Source organism: Suricata suricatta, chromosome 14 (assembly GCF_006229205.1).
Source record: "Suricata suricatta isolate VVHF042 chromosome 14, meerkat_22Aug2017_6uvM2_HiC, whole genome shotgun sequence".
NCBI classification, from domain to species: Eukaryota; Metazoa; Chordata; class Mammalia; order Carnivora; family Herpestidae; genus Suricata; species Suricata suricatta.
Window position 1 is genome coordinate 56,554,479 of NC_043713.1, and position 9,868 is coordinate 56,564,346.

At 46.2% G+C, this 9,868-nt stretch overlaps 1 protein-coding gene across 11 annotated transcripts in view; it reads left to right on the forward strand.

Moving 5' to 3' along the window:
- The first annotated feature begins 6 nt into the window (after window positions 1-6).
- MTCL1 (microtubule crosslinking factor 1) overlaps window positions 7-9,868 on the forward strand; it is a 122,783-nt gene continuing 112,921 nt past the window's right edge. For 6 of the 11 annotated variants that reach the window (XR_003902389.1, XM_029921520.1, XM_029921517.1 and 3 more), the window contains exons 1-2: window positions 383-464; window positions 9,485-9,709. Coding sequence is in view for 10 of the 11 variants with exons in the window: in XM_029921520.1 (XP_029777380.1) it covers window positions 9,512-9,709 (198 nt within the window). In the remaining variant the exon portion in view is untranslated. Of the gene's footprint in view, window positions 465-9,484; window positions 9,710-9,868 lie in introns of all 11 variants that reach the window. The other 5 variants (XM_029921518.1, XM_029921521.1, XM_029921525.1 and 2 more) reach the window with 1 other exon arrangement.

Consider the following 9,868-nt stretch of genomic DNA (forward strand, 5'->3'; position numbering starts at 1 on the left):
CTCCCAGCTCTCGCATCAGCCACACGGACAGCAGCTCCGACCTCTCCGACTGCCCCTCCGAGCCCCTGTCCGACGAGCAGCGCCTGCTCCCCGCCGCCAGCAGCGACGCCGAGTCTGGCACGGGCTCCAGCGACCGGGAACCGCTGCGAGGACTCCCTACAACGAGCCCCGCAGCTCGGGGGGCGCCGCCCGGCAGCCCCGAGCCCCCCGCAATCCTCGCCGCGCCTCCCGCCGCCGGCGCCTGCCTCGGGGGTCGGAACAGCCCGGGAGGGGTCTCCGCGGGGTCCCTGGGAGCTGGAGTGGCAGAGGACGCCGGGGGACGCGCGCCGCTGGAGCGAACGGTCCCCGGGATCCCCAAGGAGCCCGGTCCAGGCGAGCAGACCCGACTGGTACCGGCGCCCGCGGAGGAGGAGGAGCTGCTGCGGGAGATCGAGGAGCTGCGCTCGGAGAACGACTATCTCAAGGTGAGCAGCCGGCTCCGCCGCAGATGTCCCGGAGGCGACCCCCAAAGGTCTGGGGTACGGGCGGGGACGCGCGAGCCCTGCCTGCAGGGCTCTCACAAGCCCATTCTCTCTTCTGCCCTTCACTTTCCCAGCTCCGCACATACTGGGCATTGGCAACTTAAGCTAAAACTTCTGGAAGGAGCAGTAAGACCTGTGGGTCCGGGCGGGTTCTCACCCCACTTAGCTTTTCTTGGTTTCTTGAAGTCTTGTTTCTTCCTGCTGACGCCTTTGCCTCTGTCGATGTGCGGAACCAAAACATGCCCACCCTCACCTGTGGGATCTGCCTACCCCTAACCAAGGAGCTCTGATCCCGGCCTGGTACAGGTGCCTGTCGATTCTGGAACCTGTTTTGGGCCAGGTTGCAGATGTGCCAGATGCCTTTCCTGCAGTTGGAGAACGTGAGACCCTCCTCTGTTTTCCGCGGGAGCCAGGGTGTCCCTGTGTTTCCTGATAAACCTTAAGTTCAGGTTTATGAAGGTGGCCTGTGTTGAGGGACAAGGGATTGGTGGGTTTGGCCTGCCGGTCCTTTGTAGGCGTCCACAAAGCTGGATTTTGGTGTCAGGGGATGCCACTTGATTTCCCCCAGCACCGCCGCACTTTCGAGGGAATTGCAAACCTCTGCCCCCTATCTCTGGGTGTTTTTCGTGTGGGCCTGCTAGCAAGGGCCTCTCGTCTTGTTAGCTGTGGGGCACTCAGTCTGGAGGTTGGTCCTGCATAACAGAGGACTTACAATGTTGGGGGGCAGGGGTGGTCAAGACAGTTGAAGTAACTTGAGAGAAAATAAGGGGGGTAGGGGACAACTGTAATTATTGTAATATTCAAGTTAGTAAATAACTACAGTGGTACGCATCTCTTCATGTTTCCGTTAAGATAATAACCTCTATCTCCTCCCAAACCAGTGGATTTCCCTCCTTCATCTGGGTGATGGGATTGCACTTTTTCTCAGCAAACGCTGAACCTATCCAAATGAGGCCCAGGTTTTAGCCAGTTGGGCCAAGGGCATGCGCTTTTAAGGTGGTCAAGTGTGCAGTTCAGACTGATGACAGAATAGGTTCACTGCTGAATATTCTGAACCTAAACTTCTCATCAGGATCTGCTCTCCCCAGCTGAGCCCAGTAGTTGCTTTGTGTGCAGAGAGATGGCAGCGAGGCAGAGGAGAGGTGAGAACAGATTGGGAGTTGGGAGTAAGATGTGTCAAGTAGTACATTTGCCTGTGTCACCCACTCTTACATAACAGACAACGGAGTGATTTTCAAAGGTGCTGAAGAGAAAGGGCAGTGGTATAGTCTGGGACTCCATTTTGAAATCGCCACTTTTGTAAATCTGCAACAAATGCAAACTCCCCAAGGGCCAGACAGATGACCTTGTTCGGTTACAGCTGCAGCTCTCAGCATGATCCCCGGACCCACAGTGTTTCTGATGAAATGATGTTTATCCAAATCATGACCTGCTAGGCGACAGAAAATTGAGGGTTTCGTAAAAGATGTTTCTCATTGCATCTTTGATCTTCAGGTAGGCACCAGTCATTTCAGAGTTCATTCCAGGGTAACTGTTTATTTAGTTTATCTTCTCACATAGCTAGAGTCTCAGTGAATGAAATAGGTGTCTGACCCCGGAGTCTGATCTGGCATATTTGATATTTCAGTGAGTCTTCACAACAACATTGGGTATAATTGTTGTTATATTTATCATAACCCCAATTTCACAGACAAGGATGCGGAGAACACAGGAAAATGAAATGACCAGCCCAAGGCCATGCAGCTCGGAGGGGGTACAGCTTCTGTTTTCCCTGTCCCCGGAGCCTTGGCTGTTTTCACTCCACCAGGCTGCATCTCTGTTCCCAGCAAGCCTGCTTTTCTCTGTGTATATTGCTTGCTTTCCAATTGTTTTATTAGCTTGAAATGTTCCCAATGTTGAGCTTTCCTAGGGGTCCTCTTTTCATTTTAGGCAAAAGGGCCATAATGAACCCCTCTCCACTAGCCTGTGTACAGATGGTCATATAAATCCCACTGACAGTGTTTAATTTGTGGGAAATGTTCAGTTGGTGTTTCCTGTGGAGAAAGTGTCGCAGCCAACCATTTACTCTGCCTGAGTGCGTCTCCTGTCAGCAGGAGAGAGAGGAGGTAGAGGGGCTCTGAAAGAGGCTAGGAAGCCAGAAGTAGGCTCACAAATATACGTGTGAGTTACATGTTCAGTGATTCAGAACTTTAAGTTACAATAGTTCAATTTGGAAGAAAACACAGCAGTCCTGGCAGACTTCTCCAGAGGTCTGTGAGCACGCCCACTTGTGCAAAATGGGGCTCTGACCACAAAGTGGCCTCAAGGGACAGAGGCAGGAGGCTTGCCTTGGCACAGGGTGTTTGGAGTGTGCGTCTTCTAAATCAAAACTCACCGTTTTGTTGCTCTCGTTGCTCCTTAGTACTTTTTTCTCACGGTAGATCAGTGTGCATCCTTGATCTGCCTTCTAAGCCATATGTGGCACAGAGCTCTGGTGGTGAGACGAAGCATCCCTCTATTCGATTGTTACCTAACAAGAAGAGGCTTGGCCCAGAAACTTTACGTCGGTATATTCTGGAGGACTACGACCATGTTAAGTGCCACATTCTTTCCCAAGTCAGTTCTGTCACCATTACTGCACAGGACTGTTACACTTCCTGAGTTAGAGTGACCAAAGGCTAATCAAGCAGAAACATCAGGGCTATGAACCCATAGGCGGATGTCTTACTGATGGAGAAGTTCAAGTGGAATTCTCTCGGTTTTTAGCCAGTCTACTGTACTTTTTAAAAATAGACGTCAAAAGAGAAGTACATATCTTCGGTAGCGCAGTGTGGGGCTGCTTGGGGCGTCCCTGACCCTGCTTTCTCTTCTTCATCAGAGGGCACCAAGTTGACTAAATGAAAACTGCACAATTAATCCAGGTGGCTAGCTTTTTGCATGAAAACACAGTCAGGAAAGCAGGCTTGTCCCTTTACCCTCGATGAACTTAGATATATTTGGAAGTCTTCAGAAATAGAAGTGAGAGGTTGAATTCAGTGGTCCAAAGGCCTTTGCCTCTTTTTCAGACTGAACCCAAGCATGTTTCTCCGTGCTGAGGGCATCCACAAAACGCGGCTGCTGTGTTCTGCCTGTTTGCCGCCGCCGAGTTTTGCTTAAGTGCTCTGAGACAGTCGGACCAGCCTTAGCACTCGTTGTGGACATATTAATTATATTCTCTGTTTCCACAGGCTTTTCAGGAGGATTGAATCCATTTGAGTTTATTGACCTATTTTCAAAATGCTTTTCTTTTTAAGAAAATTTTTTAAATATTGATTTATTTTTGAGAGAGAGTGCAAGCAGGGGAGGGACAAAGAGGGAAACACGGAATCTGAAACAGGCTCCAGGCTCCAAGCTGTCAGCACAGAGCTGAAGGCGGGGCTTGAACCCATGAACTGGGAGATCATGGCCTGAGCCAGAGTCTGGCGTTTAACCAACTGAGCCACCCAGGTGCCCCAAAGATGCTTTTGGAATTACTGGTGATGAGTGCACAATGTCTCCTCTGCGTGTGCGCAAAAGTGTTCTCTAAAAGTGCCAGTGCCCTGCAGGATGGATGCAGGTGGGTGGGGGAAGGGCTGCTTACTTTTGCTCTGCTTCCTTTGTTATTCCCTAAGAATTATTTCTGATTAAAACACAAATCAGTGCTAGCTACTAGGGTGGGCTACATCCGATCTTTTGAGAGGAGTGATTCCCTAAAGGAGCTGATTGGTAAGGTTATTTTTTTATTTTATAGGCTGCAGTGTATCACCTCTGATCCAGCCTTCCCACCTGTTTCTCACCTGAAGTAGTCTTTTGAGTTTCAGGCTCTGAAATGGTTTTGTTAAATTGGGCTGCTTGGATGCCAGGTGCTTGGCCCAGAAGGGGGACACTCAGAGGCAAGAATAAAACAGTTCTGAATGGCTAATGAGTTAAGCTCCTCCTCTCCCTTTCTTTTGGAAGGGTTAAAGTGGACAGTGTTTCTATTCTTTCCTGACATTCCCTTTTCCACTCCCATTCTTTATTCAGCCAGCAAAAGAGCGACTGTAATAATCTTAGGTGGCAAGATAATGTAGACCAGGACAAACCGAGCCCATCAGCTGCTGGCTGAACTGTCACTTGGTAAACAATGGTAGCAGCCCCTGTGCCTTCTTAGCTACAGCTGGGACTGTGCAGAGAACATTTTCATTGTCCGGAGGGAAATGAGGTGGATTATTTGTATATTACAACAGACAATAGTTTCTGTCTGCATCTCCCAGAAGATGGAATTATTGCAACAGTAGCCAGATGACTGCTCTCCTCTCCAAAGTGGGGTCTGCTTAAAGAAGCATTATTAAAATATTAATGTAGAAGTAGTTATTGATTTTGGATTGTTTAAAGGTTAAGATTTGTATAACACTATCAGTATGATCAGGAGTTTGCATCCCTTAAGTTCAGATACAGTGGGTTCGTATCCACTGTATTTCTCTTTTTTATTTGTGGGTAAAACTGTTTTCATTGAAATGTTTCATTTAGTCTTGGTTTACTCTAGTGCACACATAGTACCTCATTATTTCTAGAACTTGACGCATATAATAAAGCTCGATCTGTTATCTGCAGGCTAAGGGGAGTAGTTGGGAGCTTTGCATGACTTCAAGATTTCATTTTATATATGAAATTTGAAAAACAGACTTAATGAAAACTAAATTAGCTTTTCAGTGAGGTAGTAATCTAACAGTGAAGTACACAACAGACCTGATGTTAATTCAATATAAAACTGTTGGTTAAGAGCAAGTTTTTTCTTAGTTTCTGTGTTTAAAAAAACCCCAGCAATTTTCTTTTACTTAATATGTCTAAATTATATTTGCCAGAAACATTATATGTTCTGCTTGATTTGATTTTCTTAAACATTTAAATGGCAGACATTTTTAAGGTTCTATAATACAATGTATTCTAAATTAGGGCATGCTGTAAGAAAATTAACGTAATGGCAACTTGAAAATCGCTATCCATCATGACCCTAATCGGAATAATCACAGTTTTTGGTTTTCAAATGTCTGCTGCCAGCTTACATGGTTTATAATTTGCTTTTCTTGTAACTTCTTTTTACTGAACCTGAAAACTGCTTTTTTCCAAGGCTCTATGAAAAGAGTTGAAACCTTGGCCTTGGTCCCATCTCTGCAATAACTGGTGTTGAAAAGCCATTTAAATGTTGAGAACCTCAATATCCTCATTTTAAAAATGGGGGTATTAGTATCTTTGCTGCACATCTCAGTGTTGTGTTTTTTTTGAAGACCAATTGAGATAATGGATATGCTTGCACATTGACAATTGTCAAGATCTAAAAATGTTAGTTTGCTTTATTATTTCACACCTATGGCGGGCTTTTAAAACTATGATTTAAGGCTTATTATTGTTCCATTTGTCCCGGTTGTTGCAAATAATTTATAGTATTTACTGGAAAGAGCCTGTGGGCTTGCAGTCTAGCTTCTATTTATTAGCTGTGAGGCTTTGGGCAGATTAACCAGCATGGGTTTGCTCTCCTTGTCTATGAAATGGGGTAATATGTTCCTGGCAGGGTTAGTAATGAAGGGAAAATACTGAAAAAAGGATGTCTTATGTTCTATAAATATTTATTTAGATAAGATATGAGTTATAAAAGCAATGATTCATATACATGCAATTATAGTCTCTCTTTAATTTTCTCTTCAATGCAACTAACGTTGGTGATTATTTATGCCAAAAAATGTTAGTTGTTTATATCTGGCCTCTGGAATAATTTGGAGGTGTGGGTTGATCTAGCTCTTAAACACGTGTGTGTGTGTGTGTGTGTGTGTGTGTGTGTGTGTGTGTGTGTGTGAAGCTTGTAGTGCTGTTTATACATCTGTATAACATCCAGCATTTGATATTAGGGTCATTGAGCCCCCACCCCCACCCCCACCCGGTACAAAATCTGAAAACTAGAGAACAATTTTATACCCGGAAGTTGTATCATATATTTTCTCATGGCCATATCACACTATAAGCACTTTTGTTTGACTAACAGTTAATTCCAGGCATTAATGACTTGGCTTTTATACGTAAGCTTTCTAGAAGGGAAAGCAGTCACAGACAATTCCTTCCATGAACAATTACCAAATATTTGTATGTATACATATACATGTCATGATTATTGCTTATACTGAACTGTTTTTCTACTAGTTGCCCAATGGAACAGCTACTCTTTAACTGTACTGAGACACAAGTGTAGAGAATAGGCTCTTTCTGAAAGTCAGATCTTTCATATACATGGTGAAACCTGAGGAAAACTTGACCTTGATTTTGAAGATTCAGGACCAATCACCTCATCTTTAATAGAAGATTGACATCCACAAGCCCTGTTTAAAGCTTGCAATCTTCAGTCAGTCTCCTCCAGCATGGGTTGGGTCAAGGGCCCACAGTGGCATCACAGCCTTAGTGTAGGGATCAGGCATCAGTCTGCCAACTTCTTCTTTGCTGGAAGTTGGCAAGGACCTTCCTGAAAGAGGAGCCTAGCCTGTTTGTCCATCCTGTTCACATACGTACAGTCAACTGACTGGCTTCGTGTTTGGTCCATGAGCTCCTAGTCCCAGCAAATTTTCTGACCAAGAATAGGACTTCTAGGAAGAGATCTCCATGAAGGGAAAAGGAAAAGGGAAAAAAAACCTTACTTATACTTCACAACACTTTTCAGTGTTAAGATTTACTTTTCTAAAGACACACTAGAACAACCTATATTTTTAGTGAGGTTGTGATTGTTGCTATAGAAATTTTGTAAGAACATTCAGAAGCAGACAAGAAAAGACATTTTATTCATGTGGCCACTGGGAAGCAGTGAAGCTTTCTTTAACATCCGTTCTTCTTGGTAGTCCATTCAGACAAGCTCCATTTGGAGTCATGGTTAGTTGCGTAGATCATTCTCTTAGTTAGGGTAGCGTGGGCAACTGGGGAGAATCGGCAGGCTGGGGTTTGTGGGAATGAGATGCCACTTCTGTGCTCTTTCCAGTAGACCACTGCATATGATTGAGGTTGGTTGGACAACTGTCTTTACCCCATGGGTGCCAATTTGTATTTTTCCATAAGGATTCCCAACTTATTTGTTACACTCACAATTAATCTTTTCCAGGATCAAATACTCTTCAGGAGATTCCCTTCTGGCCAATTTCCTACCTACCTGAGGCTTTGATGTTGGGAAACTCTTGTTCTTTATTATAAGTAGATCCCTGCTTTTAAGAACAAATGCAGAATTTGTGAAGGTGGAGAGAATCCAGGAACAAGACCTGACAACTTAGGGTGTCCACGCCAGGGAGAGTTTTTTCCTTGACCCTCAGTGTTAATTGAATAAAGCAAATGGGAATGACTGAGTGTATCCTAGTCTGGAGGCATTTAAACCATTAATTACCAAATTAATTTAAAAAAAAATCCTAGAATGCTTTTCTTAATCTCCCACCCTCCAGATAACTCCTCGTTAAAGTCGTTTGTAATATTTCAATAGAATTTCTGACTTGCATACTGCAGCTACATCTGTGGGTCTGGGAAGGATTTTTCGTAATTGAGTTACAAGGCTGGAACGACACCATGGTGCATTTATATTAGAGTTTGGTCCTCTTTAACGATTTGGTCTTTATAGGTATTGGCCGATGTTTATGTGTATTCATCCCCCAAATACTTATTGAGGGCCTGCTGCGTGGCTCACACCACTCTGGGTGCCGTGAATGTAGAGGAGCAGACACCCAAGGGATCTGCCCTTCCAGAGCTTACATTTCAGTATGAGCGACAGACAGGAATAGGAAGAAGCAGTGGTAGTAAGAGATGGGAAGAATATAGGGAAGGCGAGGGATCAGGGACCCCGACCTGTCAGGGAAGACATGTGTGTGCATCTTCTGGATTATGTGACAGTGAACTCTGTAAAAGCTGGGGAGGAACACTTTAAGGAGAGAGCCAGGAGTCCTGACCCTGTGAGACCAGCAGTGTGGCGGGGAAGAAGGAGGGAGCTCAGAGGCCTTGGGGAGGACTTTGAGGAGTCTTCTCAGTGCATTGGAAATCCCCTGGAGGGTTTGAGGGGTATGGTCTGAGTTCCCTGGTAAAGGATAACTCTGGGTGGAGAATGGGCTAAAGGGGAGGCAGGATGACCCACAGGATTTCTCTATGTGTGCAGCTGCTCCCTTGGGAGGGATGACGGCAGGGACTCGCTGCGATGTGCAGCCACTGCAGGTAAGAGAGTGCCCTGCATGTATGTGGCTGTTGGGCTGACAGCCCTGGAATGGCTGTGGAATGGGAGGGAAAGAGGAGGGCTAGAAACCACTGCTGGGTTTCTCCTGAACGCACAGTGTCTTCATGCTGACACCAGAATCAAGTGCATATAGGAAATAAAGCCCAGGTGAATGGAAACACACAAACCCAGTGTGTATTTGACATAATGTGAAAGGTCCGTATCTTTGAAATTGAGTCACATAGTCAGTGCCGAGATTCGTATGGTGGTACAGAGGTTTTAGGAGACATTTGCAGGTATGTTATAATTCCAGGGCAGTTCAGTTACGACCCCACTAAAGTGTATATCCTTTGGCAAAGTATATATCCCGAGGCAAGCTCTGTCCAACTCTTCTTGACACCTAGATTGTGCCTTAGAGATACAGGTTTAAGTCAATGTTTGGTTTGAATCTAAAGGTTTAGATATCTGCAGGGCTGATTTCATTTATGATTATGATTATGTAGGAAAATATTAGGAGTGGAACAAATGCTGGTAGGCTGCAGTGAATAATCCATCCTGGTTTGTAGTTTCTGGATCCATGAGATTTGAAGAGACATCTGAGGGTGTTGTCTCATGTGACCATTTCCAGAGGTCCTGTCACACAGGTGTGGCCATAAGCCAGTGAGTGAGCATGCAGGTGGTTAATCTTTAGCATTGCTGAGCAGGGGGAGATGGAGATCCTTGTTCTGGTGGCTTGTAAATTCACTCCATCTGGCTTGTGCAGGATGAACTGGATGAACTCCATGCTGAGATGGAAGAGATGAGAGACAGTTACCTAGAGGAAGATGTTTACCAGCTGCAGGAGCTCCGGCGAGAGCTGGACCGTGCTAATAAAAACTGCCGAATCCTGCAGTACCGCCTCAGGAAAGCAGAGCAGAAGAGCCTGAAAGTGGCTGAGACCGGTCAGGTGGATGGTGAGCTCATCCGGAGTCTGGAGCAGGATTTAAAGGTGAGTGAGCTGATCAGGGTTGACGGGCCAGGGCAGGATGGTGGGGGGGGGGGTTGGCGGGACTCGGGGGGAGGGGGGGGGGGGGGGGGGGGGGGGGGGGGGGGGGGGGGGGGGGGGGGGGGGGGGGGGGGGGGGGGGGGGGGGGGGGGGGGGGGGGGG